At 46.2% G+C, this 26,258-nt stretch overlaps 1 protein-coding gene across 7 annotated transcripts in view; it reads right to left on the bottom strand.

Annotated features, from left to right (window-relative positions):
- The window catches only part of HDAC8 (histone deacetylase 8), an 841,291-nt gene that overhangs the window by 100,755 nt on the left and 714,278 nt on the right, over positions 1–26,258 (bottom strand). For all 7 annotated transcript variants that reach the window (XM_085630743.1, XM_085630746.1, XM_085630745.1 and 4 more), the window contains one exon: positions 13,303–13,475. In XM_085630743.1, the coding sequence (XP_085486869.1) occupies positions 13,303–13,475 (173 nt within the window). The remainder of the gene's footprint in view (positions 1–13,302; positions 13,476–26,258) is intronic.

Here is a 26,258-nt window from a genome sequence, read left to right as displayed (position 1 = left end):
CAACCACCTTTCATTGGATGTGGCCTCCAGTTTGACCACCAGAACTGCATCCAGTCTCCATGCAGTGCGCATCTCCCTGACCTCATTTCTAGTCCAGCTGTACAGTCATGCCCCAATGCTATGCTGTGACCTTCCACCACCTTCTAACCTATAGCAATATTTATTTTTTGCTAAAATCAGTGGTAGTTCAATTAATTTACAGATATGTTTAGTTGCTTTAGTCCTACCTAAATTACCCAACAAAAGCATTCCGGTGCCACTACCAATTTTCCTCCTGTAAGATCATTCATTAAAGGGAGAACCTGTGTCCAAAACTGAGATATCCTCCACAGTCCCAAACCATATGATTAAAGTTAGCCTTCAGGCTCCTGAATCTCAGACAAACATCAAGGGCCCGGGTCAGATTCTAGCAATTCTAGGGGACCTTTTCTGATGTGACAACTTTATCTGCAGGGGAGAATAATGAAAATACCCAGCAGCAGGAAGGTCACGTTATAAAATCTATGAACAAGCAGATTTGAGGTAAAAAGATGGTCAATCCTGGAGTATACTTTGCAGGCCCCGGAACAAAAAGAGAAAGCCAGGTGGAGTTGTGTGATACCCTCCATATATCAGCTAGGACCATTGTTTGTGCTGATACCCCTAATCTGGTAGATCGCATAGTACCTAAATAATTTGAAAGATGATCTATCAATGGAATCCTCCATTTCATGCTGAAATCAAACTGCAAAATAAGGATAGCCTCTGTGATGTCTGGTATTAGTGCGCCGAACCTATCCACAATCATGGACTGCATACCCTGTGACACAAACACACATCAATAGTATCTTCTCTCCTTCCCACATAACTAATAAGTCTCTCATCCATCCAACATCTTTCCATCTGGAAAGTCACTGATTGTCTTATCAGGATTTCTATCCCCTGTGAGTCAGACATATATACAGAATGGAGGAGTAGTTCAAGCTTAACCTGAGCTCTGAAGTGACAGCTATTCCCTATGAAGTGTGATTCCTGTAGGAAGGTCACTTCCGGCAATGTCTTGTAAGAAACTGCTGCACTATCCACATTTAATCTTCCTGCCCTGGACATTAATATTCCACGTCATGCATCTTAGTGACCTCCTGCACATGGTCTGAGGCATACATCTTGCTTGGTAATTATCCTGCTAAAGCTCTCAATCCCCACTGTGCCCCCATCTGTACTTCCTACAACACCATTCAAAAGAGTCTCAAAAAACTTCAGACCACACACTACTGCACAGTGAGCCTGAAACTACTGACTAACCAAGTGCAGTACTATCAGAGGTGCAGCAGTTGCAAAGTAGGAAGAAGGCAGATTCTCAAATCCACCCATTCTCCCATTACACCCCCATATCTCTTGGTCCTCCTGGTTCAGTGAGTCATGGCCTGGTAAATACTTAAAATCCCACACTTTCAATAACTGTGATGGGACCGAATATGAGGTGGGCTTTCCAATCTTTCAGCTGTGCTTTAATGAAACATTCCAGGTGCTCAAGAGACTGCTGAATGCCATCTCCATGCTGCTCAGGTCAACGAAAACAGAAGTCTTAAAACTGACAGAATATTTAGCTCACTCTCCCAAAGTTCCGCATATAGTCTTGTAACGAACCTGCTTCGGTCGCATAAGCTATTGCCAACTGTGCCAATTGGTAAAAGAAGAGCATTTCCAAGAGGCTCCCTCTCTGTCGCGAGGCTCCTCGAGACTGCTCCTCAGGATGACGCTGATGCTATAGGGGGTCCCCCTCCCATCCGTCCCCAACCCGGATTCGTATAACAGACCCTCGGGTTTGGGAGACAGGTGGGTGAGGGAAGGAAGGGAGGAGACCGCAGGGAAAGGGTCCTGAAACGAGAGAAGGAGAGGGTTAGGAACGATACTGTCTCTCTTTGAGCTGGAATACGTTCCACGGAGCTTCCTCTAATCACCTGTCTCTTTCTCCTCCCTAGACGAGGTAGGGGGTGTCTGTTTCTTCGTTGCCTGGCAGGGCCGCGAAGTCCGATCTCCTTCTTGGCCAGAGAGAATGATGGGGCCGCGAACACCGGCTACGAGCGCTTACAGCCCAATGAGTTTATTGAAGCTGCGCCCTAGTCGGAATGGTAGAACGCTCCAGACCCAGGAATCCTTGGGGCCTGGGCGCACCACGTAGGGATGAGATCTGGAAGAACTGGTACAGATAGCAAAGAATAACCACCAGCGCTTCGACTCCGAGCCCAGGTATCCGTGGGGCTGGGGAGCGCGGGAAGGCGGTTTTGGTAGCACAGAAACGGAAGGAGAGTAACTGGTGCCCGCGCTTCTACTCCAAGCCCAGGAATCCTTGGGGCTGGGGAGCGCTGCGGTACCGGTTCAGAAGGAGCAAGTATAACGGAGGTAGAAGGTGATAAAAGGGAGAGACCCTCCAGGGACTTATCACCTGTAAACCAGCGGGTCTTGAGGAAGGAGGGCGTGACGGTTCACTCACCCGGACCGCTGCCTTCGACGACGATCTGGGAGGGGTTCGGAAGGTTGGCGTGCAGATTTCCCGGACAGAAGCACGGGCAGAGGAACGCTGGGGTTTTCGTAGCTGAGACGAACACGGAGCTGCCGCCGGCCGTTGACTGGAAACTCAGGTAGTTTTCGGAATCATTGGCACCGCCCCGTTGCAGACGGTCGTCTTTTATGTTGTTTGCTCCCTTGTATCTGGCGGGAACTTGGCGCGTTGCTTTCTGGGCAATGTAGTGTTTGTTCTACGTCCGTTGCTAGATTGCGCGCTGCTTCTTCCCTGTCCGTCTGGATGTTCATGACAGCACATCCCCCTTCACACCGCGTCCCGCGGTGAGAGAAGGAGAGGGCTTATCCGGACAGCGACGGTGGAAGGCAGCCACCAGACGGTCAGCATGCACCGCTGAAGCGGGCTCCCAGGAGTTTTCCTCTGGACCATAGCCTTTCCAGGCCAGAAGGTACCACAGCTTGCCGCGAGACCACTTGGAGTCAAGCACTCGGCGAACCACGTACTCCTGTTCATGATGGACCCAGACAGGGGCCGTAACCTTCCGAACCGGACAGAAGGAGGGTTTCAGCAGGGAGACGTGGAACACAGGGTGAATCCTCATCGTTTTGGGCAGTCGCAGCTGCACCGCCACCGGGTTCACGTGTCGAACTACCGGATAAGGTCCGATGTACTTCGGGTTGAAGATGCTAGGTTTACGGAACCGGATGTGCTTCGTTGATAACCACACCTTGTCGCCTTTGTGGTATACAGGTGGGGCTCGCCGGTGTTTGTCGGCTTGGTCTTTGTAGCGTGCTTTAGCACGGTTCAGATTGTCCCTGGCCTTTTTGATTGCAACGCGAATGTGCCTTATTCTGTCTTGCACCTCGGGCAGTTTATTCTGTGCGAGCGGCAAGAAAAACGGGAGGAATCGGGGGTGATGCCCGTAAGCAAGAAAGAAGGGCGAGAAGCGCGTGGAGGAGTGCACGGAGTTGTTGTAGGCGATTTCGGCTATCCAGAGCCAATGCACCCAAGTACCTGCGGCTTGATCAACGTAACAACGGAGGTATTGTTTCAGGGTCTGGTTCAGTCTTTCTGTCTGACCGTCCGTTTGTGGGTGAAAGCTGGTTGAGAGTGAGGATTGGATGCCGAGTTCTTCACACCAAACCTTCCAAAAGCGTGCAGTGAATTGTGATCCCCTGTCTGATTCGATTCCTAGGGGGAGCCCATGGAGCCGCACGATGTGTATCAGAAGGTCTTTTGCCAAGGCCCCTGCTGTGGGCACCTGTTTGCACGGGATAAAATGGGCCATTTTCGTTAAGTAGTCGACGACTACGATTATCGCGGAGCAGCCCTGGTCCGTAGGTAGACCGACGATGAAATCAACAGAGATTTTTTCCCACGGTTGCATCGGGGTCGGCAAAGGTATGAGGAGGCCTTGTTCTTTTTGGCGATCCGCTTTCATTTGGGCACATACTGGACAGCTTTTCACCCAAAGCAGTATATCGGGACGGACCGTGGGCCACCAGCATTGTCTCAACACTAGTTCTAGGGTTTTCGTCCCTCCCATATGCCCTGCACTCGGTGCCTTGTGACACCAGGTGAATACGAGTTTGCGGAGCCGCTGAGTAGGGAGCAACACTCGAGAACCGCACATGGGAAGGCCGCTGCGCATTCGCCATTCTTTGTGCCTCTTCAGCCAAGCTGCCCAGGCAAACGTGCGTATCCCCTTCTTTATCTCCTGCAAGAACGTTGTGGTTTGGAGGCCACCCACTACTTGACTGGGCGACAGGATGGGTTGGTCGATGGACTGTGCTGGAGTGTCTCGAAGGTCCTGACGGGATAAGGCATCTGCCTTCTTGTTTTGGGCTCCTGGTCGATAGGTGACTAAGAAATGGTACTCCGCAAAAAAGAGCATCCATCTTTTTTGACGGGGCGAGAGGTGTCTAGCCGAGCGGAGGAACTGAAGGTTGCGGTGGTCGGTAAACACCGTCACCTGGTGTTGCGCGCCCATTAGCCAGTGTCGCCACTCCAGGAAGGCTTCCTTGATGGCCAGCAGCTCTTTTTCTGAGATGGTGTAATTCTGTTCGGCCGGGCACAGCTTCCTGGACATGAAGGCGACTGGGTGAAGTAGTCCGGTCTCAGGTTGTTTTTGGGACAAGACGGCCCCAACCGCCACATCGGAGGCGTCGGCTTCTACGATGAATGGTAGGTCGGGTTTGGCGTGGCGTAGGATGGGCGCGGTGGTAAATGCTTTCTTAAGTTGGTCGAAAGCCGTTTGGGCCTCAGGAGACCAGACGAAAGGAACCCCTTTTCTTGTTAGCCTGGTGAGAGGGGTTACCAGTTGTGAAAAGTGGTGGATGAACCTCCTATAAAAGTTCGAGAAACCTAGGAAGCTCTGGACCTCTTTCACTGTTCTAGGTTGAGGCCACTCCACCACTGCTTGTACCTTCCTGTTGGCCATGATCTGCCCTGTGGGTGTTAATAGGACCCCTAGGAACTCCACGGTTGTGACATGGAATTCACATTTCGTGAGTTTACAAAACAACTGATGGTTTTTCAGGGCTTGCAGCACGTTTTGCACGTGGTGTATATGGTCCTGTACAGTAGATGAAAAGATTAAAATGTCATCAATATACACCACTACGTATTTGTCTAGGAAGTCCCTCAACACCTCGTTGAGGAAAAACTGGAAAGAGGCCGGGGCATTACAAAGCCCGAAGGGCATGACCAGGTACTCGAATAAACCAAACCTAGTTTTGAAAGCGGTTTTCCATTCGTCCCCTTGTCTTATGCGAACCAAGTGGTATGCCCCCCGAAGATCCAACCTGGTGTAAATGTTGGCTTCCCGTACCTGTTCCAGGAGCACCGGGATCAGTGGAAGCGGATATTGGTTTTTTATGGTTAGTGCGTTCAGTGCCCGGTAGTCAATGCAGCAACGGAGCTCGCCGTTGGCCTTCGGAACAAAAAAAAGGGGTGAAGCCGCTGGAGACCTGGATGGACGAATGAAGCCTAATTTCAGAAATTCGTCTAAGTACTCCCGAAGATGCTGGGTTTCGGGACCCGTGAGGGCATAAATCCTGCTACATGGAACGGTGGCTCCCGGGATCAAGTCTATACGGCAATCGTACTGCCGGTGTGGTGGTAGTTCTTCGGCTCGTTGTTTATCGAAGACTTCAGAGTAAGCGGAGTACCAGGGCGGGAGTGCGACCTCCTTCTCGGCTGCCGTGGCCACGTGCTGATGTGGGGGTTGGTTAGTGTCCCTTGGCCAAGGTGGCTGATGGCACCGTAGGTGGCAGAACGCGGAGTTGAACTTTATCGTATTGTTCGCCCACGTTATGTGAGGTTCGTGCGTTCTCAGCCAGGGTAACCCCAATATGAGGTTACATCTTGGAGCCTTGATGACATTCAACGTGAGCCACTCGCCATGGTCTTCCCCGGTAACCCATAGGGGAGGGGTTTGATGAGTAATGGGACCGGAGTCCAGCTCTTTCCCATCCACTGCGTAGACGAGTTCAGGTTTGTCCATGAGTCGTAGTGGAACTTGAAGTCGTTCGGCCTCCTGTTTGTCAAGAAAACACCCAGTGGCGCCGGAGTCGATCATGGCGCGAACGGGTTGTGGACGATGGTTTACAATCACAGAAACGGAAATGAAGAAGTGTTTGGGTTCCGTGGTAAGGTTGGCTTCGGTCGAAGGGATGGAGTGGTAGCTTGAAGATGCCCCTTCCTGGACCCTCAAGCTCGTGGGTTTCCCGCCGGTTCATCTTGCGACACCACTGCGGCTTGTCCGCCGCGGTTGCGGCCGGTCTTGGGACGTACCGGGCATTCTCGGAGGAAGTGGCCCTTCTTACCACAGTAAAGGCAGAGACCCTGCTTCCGTCGGTGGTCACGTTCACTGAGTGTCAGCGATGCTCTGACAGTTCCTATTTCCATGGGTTCGGCGCGGGATGGCCTGGGCTCCGCGGTGCGGGGGGTTTCGAATGAACCCGAGGTCTTTTCTTTTCGCTTGTGATCTCCTTTACGGTCCCTCAAGCGGTACTCGAGACGGGACGCCAATTCAATCATCGCCGTACAGGTACGGGGTTGTGGGTCTATTTGGGCGATAACGTCTTTGAGGTCGTCCGTTAGTCCTCGATAGAATATCGCCGTCTGCTTAGATTCCGGCCAGTCGGTTTCGGCCACCAACCGTCGGAAACTGTTGATGTACCCAATGAAGTCGTTGGAGTTTTGGCGAAGGTCAAGGAGGTCGCTGTCGGCTGAGAAGGTTTCCGCACGGCGATCAAAGGTTTTTTCAAACTCCACCCTAAAGGAGTCCCAGTCATATAGGAGGGCATCGTCTCTCCTGATGATGGGGACAGCCCATTGTGCAGCTTCTCCCGCCAGGTAGGAAATGAGGAACGCGACCCTGGCTTGGTTGGTTACAAACAATTTGGGTTTGCATTGGAAGTGCAACAATATTTGCGTCATAAATACCTGCACTTTTTGGATCTCCCCATGGTATCTTTCCGGAGGGGCTAAAGGTACGTGGGATGGCATCTCCACTACCACTTGGGGGGAGGTTGATGGGAATACACTCCCGGCATCAAAGGGATGTTTCTGGAGGCGGTCCATGCGGGTGTGCAAGGCCGCTGTTTCTGCCCTAGACGTGGCCAGTTCTACCTGCATCTGGGCTAGGGCGGCCATCACGTCCTCTAACGTGGCCATTTCTGTATCAGCGTGATCAGGAGGAGAGTAATTCGTGGGCCAATGATTCTGTCGCGAGGCTCCTCGAGACTGCTCCTCAGGATGACGCTGATGCTATAGGGGGTCCCCCTCCCATCCGTCCCCAACCCGGATTCGTATAACAGACCCTCGGGTTTGGGAGACAGGTGGGTGAGGGAAGGAAGGGAGGAGACCGCAGGGAAAGGGTCCTGAAACGAGAGAAGGAGAGGGTTAGGAACGATACTGTCTCTCTTTGAGCTGGAATACGTTCCACGGAGCTTCCTCTAATCACCTGTCTCTTTCTCCTCCCTAGACGAGGTAGGGGGTGTCTGTTTCTTCGTTGCCTGGCAGGGCCGCGAAGTCCGATCTCCTTCTTGGCCAGAGAGAATGATGGGGCCGCGAACACCGGCTACGAGCGCTTACAGCCCAATGAGTTTATTGAAGCTGCGCCCTAGTCGGAATGGTAGAACGCTCCAGACCCAGGAATCCTTGGGGCCTGGGCGCACCACGTAGGGATGAGATCTGGAAGAACTGGTACAGATAGCAAAGAATAACCACCAGCGCTTCGACTCCGAGCCCAGGTATCCGTGGGGCTGGGGAGCGCGGGAAGGCGGTTTTGGTAGCACAGAAACGGAAGGAGAGTAACTGGTGCCCGCGCTTCTACTCCAAGCCCAGGAATCCTTGGGGCTGGGGAGCGCTGCGGTACCGGTTCAGAAGGAGCAAGTATAACGGAGGTAGAAGGTGATAAAAGGGAGAGACCCTCCAGGGACTTATCACCTGTAAACCAGCGGGTCTTGAGGAAGGAGGGCGTGACGGTTCACTCACCCGGACCGCTGCCTTCGACGACGATCTGGGAGGGGTTCGGAAGGTTGGCGTGCAGATTTCCCGGACAGAAGCACGGGCAGAGGAACGCTGGGGTTTTCGTAGCTGAGACGAACACGGAGCTGCCGCCGGCCGTTGACTGGAAACTCAGGTAGTTTTCGGAATCATTGGCACCGCCCCGTTGCAGACGGTCGTCTTTTATGTTGTTTGCTCCCTTGTATCTGGCGGGAACTTGGCGCGTTGCTTTCTGGGCAATGTAGTGTTTGTTCTACGTCCGTTGCTAGATTGCGCGCTGCTTCTTCCCTGTCCGTCTGGATGTTCATGACACTCTCCTTTTCAGATTCATTGTTTCAAGACCACGTTCATCTATAATATGCTGTTTCGTCACCCACATTCATACTTGCTATGCCAGCCCCACCATGCCTTTCCCACCACGAATCTGCATGACAAGATCCAGGTCGTTCTCCAGCAACACACCAGCCCTCAAAGCATTCCGAAGCATCCTCTGGTGTTGTGAAATGCCAAGCCTTTGCCTCTGCTATCACCCATAGGTATGCTGGAAAGAGCATCATGTACAAACACCAGCCCCAGAAACACTTTTTGACAGCTACTTCTCTGCTTCTGGACCACCTTGGTGATGTCTCTGATGAGTAAGATGGTATTGCTGTCATAGTAAATAGGCTCCTGTTATCTAGAAGTTTGAAGAATCTCAGAAATTAAGCAGTCACACAATTATTGTTTTTGGCAGTGTAACTGGTGGCAGGGAGAGAATCTTTCTGTAAGATATTTCAAATAAGAAACAAGGAGGACAGCTCCTTAGGTTTGCATAAGTTTGTCACCCAATCTTCCAGAAAGAGTTCTACACTTGGACCTTCTTTATTCTCTGGTATCCCCACAAAGTGAATGTGGTTGTCCATCCCACCACCTAGCGTGTAGTACTTTCTTCTCTGAGTGATGTTCTCCAATGGAAGGGTGCAATGATTTTTGTTTTGCAGATGCATGATTAATGCCTGTTCAGTGGTCCGAAATCTCTCATTAAGCCTACCCGAATGAGATTAATTTCAACATTCACTGTGTATATTTGTGTCCCCAACCTTTTCTCAGTATCTCTTTCCACCATCAGGACTTCATTACGTGTGGGCTGAAGTGACCTCCGGAGCAACTCTTCTTCTGTCAGTAGTCTCGACATCTCCTCTGCAAGTTTACTTTTCACAAAAGCTTAGCTTCCACTGTGTTTTGTTGAGTTTGTTGCTGTTAGCACCATCAGAACCCACAACTACCCAGAGTCCTAGATGAACCTCCATCATCAGTTATTAATCAAAGCTCCTGCAGGCTCTTGTGGAAACAGTGCAGTCAATCTGTCCTCAGATCAATTTCTATGCATTGGCACAAAGGGTATACTCACTACCTATCAGTCGAAGTAGTGAAACTGTCCCATACCATTAAGTGCTTCTTGTGTGCCTGTACCCTCAAGGAGGCAACCGCCTCTCAACTTCTAGGTAGGATCAAGGATGGTAGACCATCTTACTTTACTGCTGAAAGTCTTCCCATCTGTTTCCTCCTCCTCATTCTTGCACACATCGGGGAATAGACCTGTCACTTCACCCGCCCACAGTGTGCCAGACCCAAGATCTCTGTCTCAGCGTCTCTACTCCCTCGGATGCAGCCCGCACAGGGCCTACAGCAGGCTCCTTCTCATGCCTGCTAAACTGCAGCAATGATGGCCCAAGGGGGGGATTGGGCCACTTATCATTCTACTGTCACCCGCAACTGTTTCGCTTGGTGCTAGGCAGAACTCTGTAGCAATTTGTTGCACAGCTCACCGACAGGAAATGGCACAGGATATTTAGGTGCTTTTGCCTTGGGGGAACAGAGAGCCTTCCTAAGTTGTTACCATCTTGATTGGCGGTCAGCCATGTCATCATTCATAGAAACAGAGGGTCTACCCTGAGCACACTTAATCAGTAGCTATAGTCCAGTGAATATATCAGAGTCTTTTCGTATTGTTCCAAGATCCGTTTCTTTATTCCAATTTAATCTAGTAGTATTTCCACAGCTTGATGAGATGGTATATTCACAAGAAACAGCCAACACGTGTTTCGTCATGCGTAGTAACACACTAAAGACTTCTTCAGAGCTGATAATATCGGCAATTCAGTACACTATTCAATCTGAGAAAATCATAGTCGGAAAAAGCAGTGTATGGATAACTTCTAACTTGCTAAATTCAATCCTTGCAAGTGAGGTTGATAAATTCGTATGCCTTTGTCACTGTATCAAGACTTCCACTAGATTATATTGTATACGGTACAACGCCAAATATACTTCAAATAGCGCACACCATAAACATCCAATGTATCAATCAGTTACTGAACCGTTCCACGCCTTGCTCAAAGAAAAGCCAAGCACTCCTCTTCAGAAAAAAGATACAACTGAAGCAATTATGCATTCTTCTTAAATATATCTACACTTAATAAGTTTAAAGATATGAAGTCTTTCATGATGACTGAGTGATCAGTTTTTAGGTCTTGCCTCGACAGCCCTTGCGCTGTCTCTTTGTGAACTTTTCTATTCTATCAGTGGGCTGACAGTTTGCCATTGCTTCCAAATGGTTGGCTTCACTGTCACTGCTTGTTTCTTATTGGTCAGCTGCAGGAGGGTTCCTTCCTCTATTTTGTGTTTGTCCCTCGCCACCTTTCTGTTTTATTAGTCACTACTTTTTTTCTTTTTTGCTTAAGCACTGTACCAGATTGCGTCTTTTTGAGCTGGCTCCCTCATGTACTTCTCCCTCCCCCTTGTCCATGTTGTTGCTTTCCCCACCGGCCCTCCTTTGTCCTTGTTGTTGGCTTTACCCAACTATTAGTTGCGTGCACCATCTGCCTTCACTCCATCCCGTGGTGTTGCTTGTCTCATTCCTGTGTTGTTGCTTGCCCCCACTCTCCCTGCAGTGCTGTTGCTTGTCCCCACTCGCACTCCCCCCATGTTGATTGCCCCCACCTGCCCACCATAACAAAAAAATGCAATGACGTGGATACGTTGTAGCATTTTTTCCCCCTATACCCTCTGTGTCTGTGGTGCTCCCCCCAACCATCTGCCTTGTCTCTTACTTCCTTATTTATTTATTTATTTAATGATTTTATATAGCGCTGAATCATCCCGAGGGGTATCTCTGCGCTTGAAACAGATGACTATCCTAGCACTATGATTAGAAAAGATAAGTTTTCATCAGCTTTCTAAACTGAAAGAGGGACATTTCAGCGCGAAGGTGTTGAGGAAGACTATTCCAAAAACTCGGAGCCAGATAAGAGAAGGCGTTGCCTCCCGTGAGGGCCTTGTTAATTCTCGGAATCGATAGAAGTCTTTTAGCACTCGATCTGAGTGAGCATCCAGGAGTATAGATATTCAGTTTCCTGACAAGATAGGAGGGACTGAGCTTATTCAAAGCCTTAAATATCATACAGCCCACTCTACCCTCCTTCTCTCCAGCCCAAAACAAAAAGCAATATGATATGGCCAGCACTGGCTGTGTCTTATTTTTTTCCCCTAAACTTTCAGGGGTGCTGCTGTACACCATAACTAAACATTCACAAAGCAAATAGGTAACATCTCGTAGGTGAGAAGTGCTAGCTCTGACAAAGCTTGTTTCATTTATGAGTGTGATGCCAGAACAGTCTACTTGTGTAATACTTTGCAGAACTACAGCACATAGGTTTGAACTTTCCTGAGTTTGTATTTTACGCAGAGTTGCTTATGGAAGACAAAGGTTCTATTTCATGAAGGCATTTCTGATCATGAGTACTAGAGAACTTTATTTACCAGTTGCAAAGTGCGTGTTTGCTTTGTGCAACGCAATATTTTCAAAAGTTGTATTGCTGAGAACAATCCAGATACTGTGTATTGCATTAATGCGTCCAACAACTAAAACCTCAAGACTTCTGCTTCAGGCTAGCACTTTTTAATACAACACACCATTTCCAGGTGACAAGAACTACCAAAAGACACAAATATTCTGCCATTAAGTATCTATCGGCGTCTGCCATCTTGGAAGGGTAAAGAAAAAAAATCAAACGGGCAGATGCATCATGCAATAGAAACACTCATGCCTGGTGACATATGCACTCATATATGCCAAAACGCTGAGCAGTCAGCGCCATGATTCATATGCATAATGCGCATGTACAAAGCACTGTGCTTTTTTCCCTTTCTTTGTTTGCCTATGCTGCTCAGCATTGGCAAACAAGCATGCATTTTTTTAAACTTCTTTTGACAGTGCAGAACAAGCATTTGCAATGTAATAGGTCTCGCATTTGCAAGAGTATAAGCTATTGGCAATGTAAATGACAATGCCTTTTATTTATCTGTTTTGATAATTAACACATCAATAAAAGGCATTGTCATTTACAATGCTAATAGTTAAAACTCTTGTAAATGCAAAACCCATTTCATTTTAACGAAGCATCCACCATTGTCCGTGCTGTTTGTAAAGTAAAAGCATGCATGGCACGCTGAATGTTGCAGGAAAGTATGTCGTGCCTGCAGCAGGAGAAACCCATTACAGAAAATAGTGCTCACAGACTAAATAAAACGTACCGTGTAACAACAGAAGTAAAAGGGCCAGTCCTCATGGGAGATTACAAATGAAGACAAGAGGGTACTAAGGAGGGACTTACAAGCCTATTAACGAATCAGAAGCCAGCATTTACAAAGGATAATGAAACAAGCCAATGAAAAATATGGGCGGTGAGTGGGCGGAGCTTCAACTCCATATCTCGAATAAAGGATTCCTCGCAGAGCAGCGCATACGTTGCCCAGGCTGGACCTAAAAACAATTAGGAAAAATATGCATTGCTTTTAAAGGGCGAGACTGCCAATGCTTGTATTTCAGTGCATAGGAAAAAAAGCTGCCTATAGCCCGCCTTAAAGAGGCTGTTTAGTTGAGCCGCATCAATGGCCAATTATAGAACTTCAATACTATACCATTCCATCAATGTTAACTCATGCCATAGATATTTACCAGGATAAATCCTAACTACGACCTCACCGATACACAGAAACACTGCTACACATTATATGATATGTGAGAAATGTTGCTGTCATTTCATGTTAATCCTCTGATCCCCAGCCATGGATGCTACCAACACTTTCGCAATTCAGTAGGTTTCTACGCAAAAGAAAGGAGGATACAACTGAACCTGTAAATATGGATGCACATTTCACAGCTTCTAGATTCTGTGAGTTTAAAAAACACAAACTGAGCGGATTCACTGTCCAGTCTCTGACTTCATCCATGTACTCACCTCCTCCCAGGATGAGAGTAGGCAGCCGCCACTGAAGAACAAACTTCAGACATTTGCCAAGGCCCTCGGCTGTCATGTTAAAGGAACACATGGGGTCGCCAGCTATAGTGTCCGCTCCCAGCTGCAGAACCACAGCTTCAGGATTGAAAGCGGAGTGCGCCTCCTTCAGCACCCTGGGAGAAAAGAAAAACACTAGCCATAAGCACCGAGAATCTTTAAAAGCCATCAATGTATGAAGAACACTTTTTAACAATTATAGCACCAGACACACATCAAGGCAATTATTTGGACAGGTTGGCCGATAATGCATAACATTATTAAAAAAAGTAACACATCAATCCAGAACGTGTTAAACATATTCGGACAACTGGCAAAGTGACTGCACACATTTAATATTTTAACAGGATGAGCAAGTCCAATACACAGCACGTATGAATTGATAAGTCAATCCATTAGTAGCAGCATCCGGAGACTGGGATGAGGTATTTAAGAATGGTAAACCAGTCTCAACCGAGACATTCCCTCGTCTCAAAATGGGAGTAATTCAAACAGCATCCACACAAAGGTTAGGCAAGTCTCTACTCGCATGCATCGAATTTCAGTTTCACACTTTCTGAAGGTGTCCACAGTTCACAGTCTGCCCAGGATGAACCAATTCATTCGTGCTTCTGCTTGGCTTCGGCTCCATCTTCACTCTCCTAGGATCCATGCCTGCTAGCCATGGAGGTGATTAAGGGTGCTCCATGGGATTATGTTATGGGGAGTCATGGACTCGATACCCTATACGTGGAGAAGGTTTGAGACTTGCTTGAAGGAAGTGACTGGATCTTTATATACATGATTACTGACTTCTGAGTAATGTGACAACACAACCTTGTTTTCTTCACCTGCTCCTTTTGTATTACGGAGCGCACTGCATTCTCTAGATAACTTGTGTGAGCTGTTTTCAGCACTGATGGGAGCTCTAGATGCTGTCCCTTTCGGAGGGGCATAGTCTGTCATTTTTTGCTGATCACTAACTTATTTAGAAGCTGTGATTCACGTTCTACGGCAACCTGCTTTCACTCCTTTCTTGTTGTAGAGATAGTTAAGGTTCTGTTTTGGATGAAGTCCTTATGCAATGATTCTTAGTCTTCTCTGGTGGCTTCCTGAATTGCTGGTTAGCTCATTTGACTGTAGCTGCTGATGGAGCGGTGTCTCTTTCACTTGCCAGTGGTCTTGACCTGGGTGTCAGCTTTCTTGGCCCTGTAATGATTAGTGGGAAGCTTCCACTGTGTTGGTTTGTTTGCATCGCTCCTGGTAGTGTTGATTCCAGTGGCATCTCGCCCCTTTCCAAGGCGAATGCTCCTTTTCTGAATGCGGCTGGCCCTGTGTTGATTGGCCTTTGTGAGGTTGTAACTGTGATCTGCTTCCTTCTGTAGTACCTCCTGTTGCAATCCTATATCTTTTTGAGGAGGCTGATTTTCTTTCTGACCATTTTTGTGTTAGAAGTTCCTCGCCTATCCACTTTGTTGGGCCCCAGGTTGAAAGGCCACAGCCCATCAACAACCTCCCCCAGTACCTGTTCATTCTTTTTGTCCACCTGACCCTCTGCAGGCTGGAGGGGCCGAAGGCTCTTGAGGTAAGGTAGAGGCTTTTTCCTCCAGTAGGAGCAGTGGTACTTTGGAATGGTTTGTATGGCGTGTACAGATCCTGCCTTGGGCGGCATCTGCCTTGTGACTCTTCTTGGCTTCTTGGTTGTTTTTTCGGTTTTGAAGTCCTAGGGCAACGGTTGAATTTGATCCAATTTTAGGAAGGCACACACGGCGTACCCAGGCACTACTCACATACATACAGGTGCTTTGTTCCCTCCCCCTTCTAGCCTCAGGCAGCTACAGGGGGATAGTGGCAGGCGCTTTATCACAAAGTAGAGTTTTAAGGATTTGTGCTTATTTTCTAAATGGCATGTTATCTAAAATACATTTGCATATGTCTTTTCCAAGCAGCCCATTAGAAATGAATACCACTAAGGTTGATTTTTATGTCATTGCTCAGTTTCTGCATGTGATAGGATGTGTGGATGCCACTCACATTCAAATATGCCCTCCTTCAGCGCCAGGGTATTTGTATCGAAATCGGAAAAAACCCCACTGTTCACTAAATATTCATATAAGTTGCAATGCTGCTTGTATGAACACATTTGGTAGCAAATTACCCAGGAACTACACATCACTCATTCGAATTTCGTCATTCAGGTCTTTACAACCAGCTGGCAAGAGGAGAGTTTGGAGAGGGTAATCTTTTTGGAAAGTGTCCTGATAATTGAACCTTTCCATAAAGTACACATTATATGTTCTTAAAATGTAACGATCTTTCTTCTCTGAATGTAGGCAGCAGCCCGTATGTAATTCGTCCATGGGGTATGACCTCTTCCCTAAAGGCAAGCACCGCAAGGGAAAACGCATGCTGCTCACACATGAGCAAACAAGATCAGTCCTAGAGCACACTTTTGAAAGGTTTTGTTGCCTTCATAATAGTGGAGGAGCACTGGAGTACACACCTGAAGCAAGCTATTAAATGATACCTTCCTGGGCAATGCTGCAGAGCAGGCCAATAATAAACCTTAGGATGACCATTCTGATGAAGATGAAAATCCAACACAGCCAGGACAAGGATCAAATATGGGAGCAGACGGCAGGGCACCTTGAACTGACATTACAAGTAATGATTTTGAAGGTAGGCATTAAAGGAGGAATACTCAACATATTGATGCTGATAATTCTGCTTTGAAAGTAACATCATTTTTTTCCACAGAAGAAGAATATAAAGTGCAGGAAATCTTCCTATAGCAATGAATATTTTGTTCATTATATGAAACTTGTGAAGCAGAAAAACAATTAACTTGCACAAATACTTTAAACGATTCACAATATATAAAAAAATCAACCCTTTGCAGGTGGTCTGATGTGTTTGCTTTAAGTCGATGTCACTATTCCTGCCCCTTCTTGGCCTTGCAACATTACCCTTTGTGTTGCGCATTATTGGACACATCCTCACTGTTACTTGGTGAGTTTGAACTTTGCATAGTGACACTTGTGGATTGTAAGCCATCCAGGACATTTGTAATATAACAGAAATTACTTTGTAATTTCACACTTTTGTTTTCAAACTCAACCTGCAATTTGGTTGTGCGTCGGTACAGATTATGTGTTACATCTGTAAATCGAGCCGCAGATCTACACGTAGCTTGTTGTTGCTGTCTGGAATGATGTAGCTCTTGTCTGAACAACCCCCTGATTTAATGATGAGTCAAAGTGCCTCTGGCCTACAACACTTCATTTAAGCTTTGAGCCACTGCTGCAAAACAGTGTCTTTTAAGCCAACCTTGTGACTAATGTGACTCAGGACCTTATGTTGTATTACTCAACCTTTAGCATCTTTGCTTCAATTCTTTGACAATCAGCAGGGGAAGGTGCGCCAAGTACCACTTAGGTGGATCTTGTTCTACCCCGAGTGCTTTCTAAACGTCTACATACAGCTGGTGTACGAGGTGTTGAAATCCTAGCTGCGCCTGATCTCACTATGGTTGGGTTAGCAGTAGTTGTACTAGTGGCAGAGTAGACTACATTTTGGCTTTCCTGATCTGTATCAGATTGCTCCTCTTGAGTGAAAAGTCCACGTTCCCTGCTTATATCACTTGAATGCTTGCCTCAGGAGCAGAGCTACCCTCTTCCCCTGGTATTGGTTTTTTCCGGTCCTGTGATACATCACCAACAGTAGGATCTATAAGTAGTGAGAGGGGTGACATGCCATTGCAATGTGTAAGGAAACCTGATTTAATTATACATTCACAATGTCAAGAAAGACGGTGGTAACAGCACTAATCCAGTCAAACCTGGATTATTGCAATGGGCTCTACCTAGGTATGCAGAAGCAATATCATAAAAAGCTTCAGACGGTTCAAAATACAGCTGTTCGGCTGTTGGGAAACATCCTTAAGTATGACTCATTATTCAAGGAGATTCGTAGACTCCACTGGCTCCCAGTGGCAGAGGGAATTAAATTTAAACCGCTTTATCTAGCATATAAGGCTCTGAACAACACAGGACCTCTTTCTCTCAGAAATCTCTTTGCCTGGTATCAACCGTTCAGACAGCTGGGCTCTGCAGGCGCAAGACTCATGAAAGTGCAGAGAATACGGTCTACAGGTTGGGGTCGCCGAAGGTTCTCTTATTGCACCGCAAAACTGTGGAACATGCTACCCATTGAGCTCAGAGGGGCTGTCTCCCTCACCATTTTCAGAAAAAAGCTAAAAACATGGCTATTTCAGAATTAGTCGCTGGGCTGAGCTTACTGCATTTATAGCGCCGAGACACCTCTGGGTATTTGCGTGCTCAACAAGTTTTATTAACATTAACATTAACTATGCCTTTGGGATGATTACTCAATTATTCCTGATGTGGAAAAGTATATGCTCATTATTAATTAGTATTATTTGATAAAGCATATGCTGACTTGATAAACTAATAAACAATTGAAAAGTTTCACTAGAAACCAAATATGATTAATTGTAACACAGTGTGCTTCAAGATCAAATATACTATGTTTATAAATCTTGACAACATGGACCACAATGTATTGCAAGATCCTACATAAAATGTGAACTGCATTAAAACATTCATTTTACAAATATAATATTATGTGTGAGTGAATGATCTCCATGTGTGTATGATATATTACACATATTTAGATACGATTGTAAACTTACTATTGGTACTTGGAGTACTTTCAAATGTGTCAATGGTATTGACTCCACCTATCATTGGGGAGAGAAGTTGGCCCTAACGGCTAGGGCAATCGACCTCGAATCTGGGGAACTGGGTTCGAGTCTCGGCAATGACGCTGAACATCCTATGATTCTGGGCAAATCACAATCTCCCTGTGCCTAACAAAAATGAATGTGGCCTCAAGTAATGCAACCGGTGCTATGTAAAGCGCTCTGATACCCGATTCGGGTCAAGTTCGCGCTATATAAAACTCTATAAAAAAAATAACAATAATAATAATTCAATCAGCTGCTTTAGTAGTGTTGCTGGAGGTTCAGTTCTTGGTCGTCCTCCAGTATATGAAGCGTCTTGTCTTCTTGCCAAAAGTATTTCTTTTGTGCACCAGTATAAGTCATACGATCTTTTTCTTATTTCTTCCACACTCCTGTTTGTCACAGCGACCACATTTATCATCTGCTGGATACGTGCCCGGATTTGTCCTTTGCTAGCCTCCAAAACAGTTGTGAAAAGGTGACTTGCTAAAAAAGCTTAGCATTTTTAGTGACACACTCTTCTGCCAAAATTTCAAGTTCCTGGTTGTTACATTTTCTTTTATGCTTCCTACTTCCTTCATCCTGAGACGTTTGGCTAGGCATGATGCAGGATGGGGGTGGATGGAAATTGATTTTACCCTCTGCTCTGACAAAATGTCTCCCATGTGGCCTAATGCACTCCTCCAGGGTCTTTTATAGATTCTGTGATTTCATAAATATGAGACACAGAGACATCTGCTATTTGCGAATGATACTGACTCCTAAATTGCAATTAAGCATTCTTAAATAGTGATTCCTAATAAAGCGCTATTTATGACACTGATCTAATAGCAAATAACATTTTGCGATTTCTAAATAGCGATTCAGTATTACTCACTATTTAGAAATCGGAATATGTAATTTTTATAAATCAGGCCCCATGTTCTTACCAGAGCATTCAAAATATTAAGGGTAAAGTCCTAATATACCTAACTTTAATTTGATCTGTAAGACAGAAATATGTCCAACATTGCTGTCCCAAATTACTCGTTGGTTACTCTAAGAAACAAAGTATGGCCACATTAGTTCAATAGCAAAGCTGGTGGATAGACCAAGGAATCCGATCGTAAGGTGGAATCCTGAGTCAGCATAGGCCAAGACATATTCCTGATGTTGATGTTAAAATGTATTTGTCCAATGACTCAGAAAAATTGCTGACTGTGCACTGGCCAAACTGATACACTTCTTGATATGCTGTCATCAGCTATATATGGCGCCACCTGGTGCTCTGGCATTCAGTTCCTAATATTTTTTCCACACTCAACCAAGGTGTGAGGAGAAGAACGGAATGAAGCTTAATGACAGAGGAACAACAGTAAAGTAACCTTGGACCTTCTCCCGGCGCCTGTGTGCTTGGTATAGGGGCGAGGAACCAAGGGGCGGAAGATTCCATGCAAGATTTCCCCGCTTGCACTCTGCTCCCGGCTAAGCACCGGGTGGCCACTGGGGGGTTAGGAACTTGAGCACTGCATGCGTCATTCTGACTTAAAGATGTGCTCCAGTGAGGGGTGGCGGAAGAACATCACCTGCGCCTCTCTGGCACTGATGAAAAAGCTGATGATGATATAATGGCTTGGGGGCTACTACCAGACAAATTTAATGGTGGTGAGGTCTCTGACCCTGACTCTAGAGATGAGGAGTGACGATTGCGTTTTATTTATCGCTATGTACAGGAGTTGTGGCAGCCAAGTGTGGCTATTATTTATATGCACTAGACTAGTTTGGTGACGTGGACTATGTTGTGCTGTATTCCTCACTATGCACTCCCATGCAATACTACCTTGCCATGTTTAAAGACACTCATCATTGGAGACTGATGAAATACTTTAATGTGACATGGAACACATATAATTGTGTCTTTTGCACTGCTTGTTATGTTATTTTTTTACATGGAAATCTAATAAAATAAAGTAAAAAAAAAAAAAGGAGCTTGGACCTTATTATTGTTAGCGTATCTCAAAAGGGGAGGTGGGACAGCGGTGTGAAATGTGAGGAAAGATTTAGTATCCACCAGCAATAGGAATATCAAAGGTAAGAAACTTTTTCTTTTGCTAGCTACTTGTTCCTGTAGATTCCTCACCTTATGATAGAGTCCCAAAGCAGTAATGGTTAGGAGGTAGGAATCAGCAGTGCGATTAACCAAGTAAATCGTGTAGCAAAGCCCTAGTGAGGTATTTGTCACCCTATGTCTGAGTCCCTAGCAAAACTTCTTGGAAAATGTTGCAATGAAAACCAAGTGCCCCCCAACCCCTGACTGACTTGATAGCTGGTGTTCCTTGTTTCGAGTCGAACAAAGAGGTGTTTGCATATACATATAGACATTCCATTAGGGAGAAGAGCATGTCCGCCATATTCTTTTGATGAAGCTCCCATTCATGATTCTCCACAGGTTTGCGATCCAATACTTCATCTAAACACAGATTCCTCAACTTTAGTTTCCTTCCATGGAACCTATCATCCTGGGGGATCTTAACATGAATAAAATAGGAGAGGATGTATCGGAAGGTTATTCCGCTGGGTGCGTTGGGAGATTTAATGCCTTCATGCGGGCATACAACCTGGCCACTACGCATTTCCTATCTACAAAGTCCAAGCCATGGGTATCTCACGCACCCACCTACAACAACCAGACCACTATAGATTATATTCTACTAGGTGAGAGGCTACAAAAACAAATGTTAAAGTTCGAAGTGCTTCCACAGAGCGAAAGTGATCACGCCGCCTTAATTCTGCATTTAACCATCACACTGGACATTCGCTACACCCCCCGCTGCATCGGATCGTCCCAGGGTGAAGAACAGAACAGGCTCCTTAGAAGAATCAAATGGAGGGCTAAGACAATTAACGAATTTGCCTCATGGAAAACAACATGGATCGGATGGCAGGCCGGTCCTAATAATTGGGGTCGTATAGGGGAATGGGACAAACTTGCATATGTACTAGCCACACTGTTGAGGGGGAACACCACATACAGTATCCCCCGAAACCCAACATACATTCTGGGTCAAGCTCCAGCAATAAAGCAATGTGCAAAGCACCGAAAGGCCAAACAAAGGGCCTATCAAAAAACCAGGTCAGAGACCGCCAAAAAGGGACTTAAACTAGCAGCAAAAAACCATTCACAACAGGTTTGGAAGGCAAAACGTGAATTCACAGAGGCAAAATGGGTGAAGATTTTTGACTTGTTGGCGCCACGCAAATCCCAAGAATTCTGGCAATATCTAAACCATCTATTTCACGGGACCTCCAACAGAGAGAACCCTCTCGATGCAGATACCTGGGTAGCTCATGTTAAAAGATTGCACACCGATGACCCGAATGGCACTTCACATAACAGTGCTACAACACTGGGGACATGGAAATACCCCAGCAGAGCCCGTTGTTCCTCCAGGCGCTTCAATTCTCCCAGACAAAGGCAAGGTCTGCTTAATCCTAAAAAAGATACGACAGAGCGGAGCCTCTGGCCCCAGTGGTCTACCAGGCTCCCTTTTCGGGGACGATACAGACTTCTGGTCTGACACCCTGGTGCAGCTATATGCAGAATGTAGGCTCCTGGGGGACGTCCCAGATTCTTGGAGGGCTTCACGGCTGCAACCAATATATAAACAAGCATTGAAAATGCAATAGGTCTCGCCTTTGATTAAGTTAAAGCCATTTGGTTTGCTAATGGTATTGAATAGCAAAGCAAATGGCTTTAACTTAATAAAAGGCAAGACCTATTGCATTTTTAATGCTTTTTCCTATATGCTTCTCCTGCCCTACATATTGTTCTCTCCCTCGTGCCTGCTCTGCTATTATTTTTTTTTAACATACATATTTTTGGAAGGACCAGGCAGCAACTTGCTGCTTGCCCTATACAAACGTGTCATCCACCATCTTAGATCAGTCATTAAAAGATACAAGAAAATGAGGTCACCTCCAACAGCGAGCGCTTCAATGAGCCTTTTTGTTTTGCAAATACTTAACAGGGTTAGCAAAAGGCATTGTTTTTTTTACCAATGTTGTTAAAAATCGCAATAAGCATTAGAAAAGCAATTAGGTCTCAAAGGTGAAAGCTACTGACGCTGTCAATGCTTGTTACTATAGCACTGCTTTATCAATCTTCAAAAATGGGTGGAGAGTAATTGTGCATTGCTCCTTACAGACAGAATGCGCATGTGGTAATGATGAGTGTCTGATAACAAGCATTTGGACATATAAGGTGCCAAAAAATAAAGCCTTTTGGGACCACCTCTTTAAAATGAATTAATTTCTAACCTTCATAATGCTTTTAGAAGTGAATGGAGTACACTGCTCAAACTGAAGCAATTTACATCCACTGCCTCTTCATAGAAGGCGAAATATTTTTGCCCAGACTTGCCCCATGGGACTACGATGTCTACTGAACCACCTACAATGGTAATGTAGCAGGAATAATCTTACAGTGCACACCATAAAAGTAAAATCCTGTGTTTTTGCGGATGCAACAAAAATTGTAATTAGATGTTTAAGGGCAAAAGTATTATAATAGTAAGTAAGTACAATTACTTGTGTTTTACAATCAAAAAGACAGATTGACCCGAGAACATTGCCAACAGCTAAAATGATCATGAGAAACCAAAATCTGGGTTAGTTCAATTGTAGTCATCTTCTGGGGCACCACTCACTGCAATCCAGGTTACAGGTGGCAGACGAGACAATTTTCTGTCTATTCTATTGCAAGAGGATGCTGTGTGGGCTGAGAACTAGAATGCATGGTAGAAGGATTGCTATTATCAGGGGGTAGCTTGGGGAGGGGTGTTTGCGGTGTTACACTTCCCCCCCAGAAGATGTATTCTGTGGTAAATAGTTGGGTACAGGTGTTTTCAGTCGGGTCCGTTGCGATGTCTGTCGGATTTCACCCTTGATTTGTACATGCACACAGACAACATACACACTCTCTCTCACTCTTGCCTCTGCCCTAAAACTTGGTACTTTTGAAAACTATTGTGTCTTAAGTACCCCTAACAATCCGCACTCCTCTTTCTTTCCACTGCCTCTTAAGACCCCCTCGAGTCCTGCTTCCCATAATGGATTTTGACAAGATATGCCAGCATGATTGATGGGGAAATCTGAAGCTTCCCCCCCTTCCCCGCCACCCCCCCCCCCCCCCCCCCCCCTATTTTACTGGCCGAGCTAAGGCCCTGGCTATTATGCAAGGCAATGACTTGCGTATATCCACTTTCTGGATAGTATATAAAGGGCCAAATAAATCAGGCTGTTCTCACTTCACACAAAATAACTGGAAAACATTCCTGGAGGTACTACTGGACTGGGTAAGGTCACTCCTACTGTGGCATTTATTGTCTACTTTCCATTTCCAAAGCTGGCTTCAAATGAATTTCAAAAGTTGTACTTAACAAATCATGAAAATTTGGCCCATTTGCACGATGCAACTCTTACTCTAAAACAAACAACTTATCTTACTTAAGAGGTGTGATGCAGCAGCCAGGGTGGCTGACTCCGGAACACGGGGGCTGCTCACGGTTCCATCCCCCGCGCCGGCGGTAGTTTAGTCCAGTACCTTGTGACTCTGGGCAATAGCTCGTTTAATCTTACCGTTTGCCCCAGCGCCGGGACACCTCTCCGGAGGTAGCTGTGCGCTTTACAAAGGCTGGTATATTTCATTACTTTCACGTGAAATATTAAATGTTAAAAGGAAAGCAGTTTGCAATTACTATACTAGTTACTTTACAGGATTATAAGCACCAGAGCACCTTGAAGTCTATGCAGTAATGAGAGCGGAGGCAAGATGTTTGCAATCTTGCCAAATTTTTACTTTCTTGCAGTTACTAAAATATGGCTCACTTTTGTCTACATCACACTTATTAACTATCTGTTTTAAGTTATTGTTTCGGTGTCTATATATTATTGCGTTTAATGACTTTCACAAAAACACAGGAGCCATTAATTAAATCATTTTCAGTGCCATGATAAATTAATAAAAATAAGTCGAAACCAAGCACTGTAAATTGTTACAAAATTGAGTACTGCCTCCTTCTCTGCAAGTTCCCACTGCCTACAGGTGAGTGGTGCCATCCGCCTCATAACTACATCAGGCAAATTTGCCAAAATCACTCTAGCATGGCAAATGTTATACCCGCCAACACAACTTTGATCTTAAAAAAAAATGCTATTCATGTTGCGTCTGATCTTCAATGCACCTCAACAAAAAAGGTGACACTACTGCTAGACCTGAAAATCATACAGCCCCCGTAAGGGTCTTACCCTATCAAGTTGGAGTAGGATTTTTTGGACAGACTACGGCAGACTAGGATTAGTCAACCCCTAAAATCAACATAACATTGATCACTTACAGTCAGTTGTCCCAATACCCAAAGATTTGGAGGCTGAACTTGAAGCTGGGGAACGGGGTTTGAGTCTCTTCAGGGGCTCTCAACATCCTGTGATTCTGGGCAAATCACTTAATCTCCCGTGCCTAACAAAATGAATGTGTCTGTCTGTAACACAACTGGTGCTCATATAAAGCGCTCCAATACCTTTGGGTCGAGTTTGTGCTATATAAAACTCCCCAAAAAATTGATAATTGATCGCAATAATTCCAGACCAGTTACAACTTGGGCAACAGTTTCATATTCAGCAATACGTGTTTACAACCAACAGTTCCTCTAGCTCGAGGTTGAATGAGCACTGAGTGGCACACTATCGAATCCAATGGGCTTCTTCTGGTAGGCTCAAACCATGTGATGAAAACTCGCCAGCTCCACTAACGTGACAACGCAGCCGCCCTTCTTCAAAGCAAAGTGTCTTTCCGAGAGTCAACGAGATATTACGGTGCATGGAATTACACATAGATCCAACCTGCCGCTGACAGTTGCTCCCACTACTCAACAGATATAAAAATCTCAGTCCTACATAAAAGACAGTGACAGAGCAAAAATAACCCAACCTATATCAAGAACAGACGACGCTAATACTTTATATTTGGAGCTACTACAATCATGTATTTAAAGTCTTTGATACAAAGACCACAGCTAAAGCTCTCGATCAAATGCACAAGAATGTTCATGATACAGCCTCTCCTGGCATGAACAGTAACACCAAATACACATCTGAACAAAAATATGCCCCTGTACTCAGCTGCTACAAAGCATACTGGTCTGCTACAAAAAAGCTTCCGATCACACCGTGAATTAGGTACCTGCCCTCCTACGAACCTGCCTCAGAAATGCAGGCGCATTTCTGACCTGGCAGTGGAGAAGGTGCTGCGGGCAGGGAGGAGGAGGGCTACGGGCTCCGGCGCGAGGTGTGTGCGCGCGCGCGTTAGGCAGCCGGGGATGCGGTGAGGGGGGTCGGCAGCGTCGGAGTGTGTGCGCGCGCGTGTGCGTCTGCGCAAGCGCGTCCATAGATCCCGATCGCTGCGCGTGCCCTGGTCTGTCTCCCTTGGGAGCAAACACGGCAACAATAAGTCTTGTTGGCGGCAGCGCTTCGCGCTGCAACACCAGCGAGACCTAAAAAGGGCTAAATACTGACCCTAGGAATTACCGAATGATCGCCCTGCTGGACATCGAGGGCAAGGCCTATGCAAGTTCACTCTTGGCAGAATTAGTGGACTCGGTCAAGACAGAAGATCTTCTGCCCTTTTATCACACCGGGTTCAGACCGGGGGGCTCTACCGTGGATAACATCGTCCCCCTGTCATATCTAGCCCATCAAGCAGTGTCCCACTGCACCCCGCCGCTTTTTGCCTGCTTCATCGATTACTCAGCAGCCTTCGACGGTGTAGACCGTTCCATCCTCTGGCAGAAACTGGCACGTTGGAACATCAGTCTACCTTTATTACAAGCCATTAAATCACTATATTCGCGAACTTGGGTAAGGGTCAAACTTACCAGTCAGTCTACCACAGAGAAAATTACCACGGACCAGGGGATAAAGCAGGGATGTGTCCTGGCCCCGATGCTCTTCAATCTGTACACTGCAGACATGGGACGGGCTCTGTATGGAGCCACTTTAGCTACGCCCAGGATTGGCCTCACAAAGATACGGATGTATGACAGTACATCACCAACCGTTACAACGCATGCTTTTAGCACGCAGCCTCCACATCGCAATGACTATTACTTCGCACGCTTTTCCA

The sequence above is a fragment of the Triturus cristatus genome, chromosome 10 (assembly GCF_964204655.1).
Source record: "Triturus cristatus chromosome 10, aTriCri1.1, whole genome shotgun sequence".
Classification (NCBI taxonomy): Eukaryota; Metazoa; Chordata; class Amphibia; order Caudata; family Salamandridae; genus Triturus; species Triturus cristatus.
Note: the sequence above shows the minus strand (reverse complement) of the source record. Positions and strands in the feature narration are given on the sequence as shown.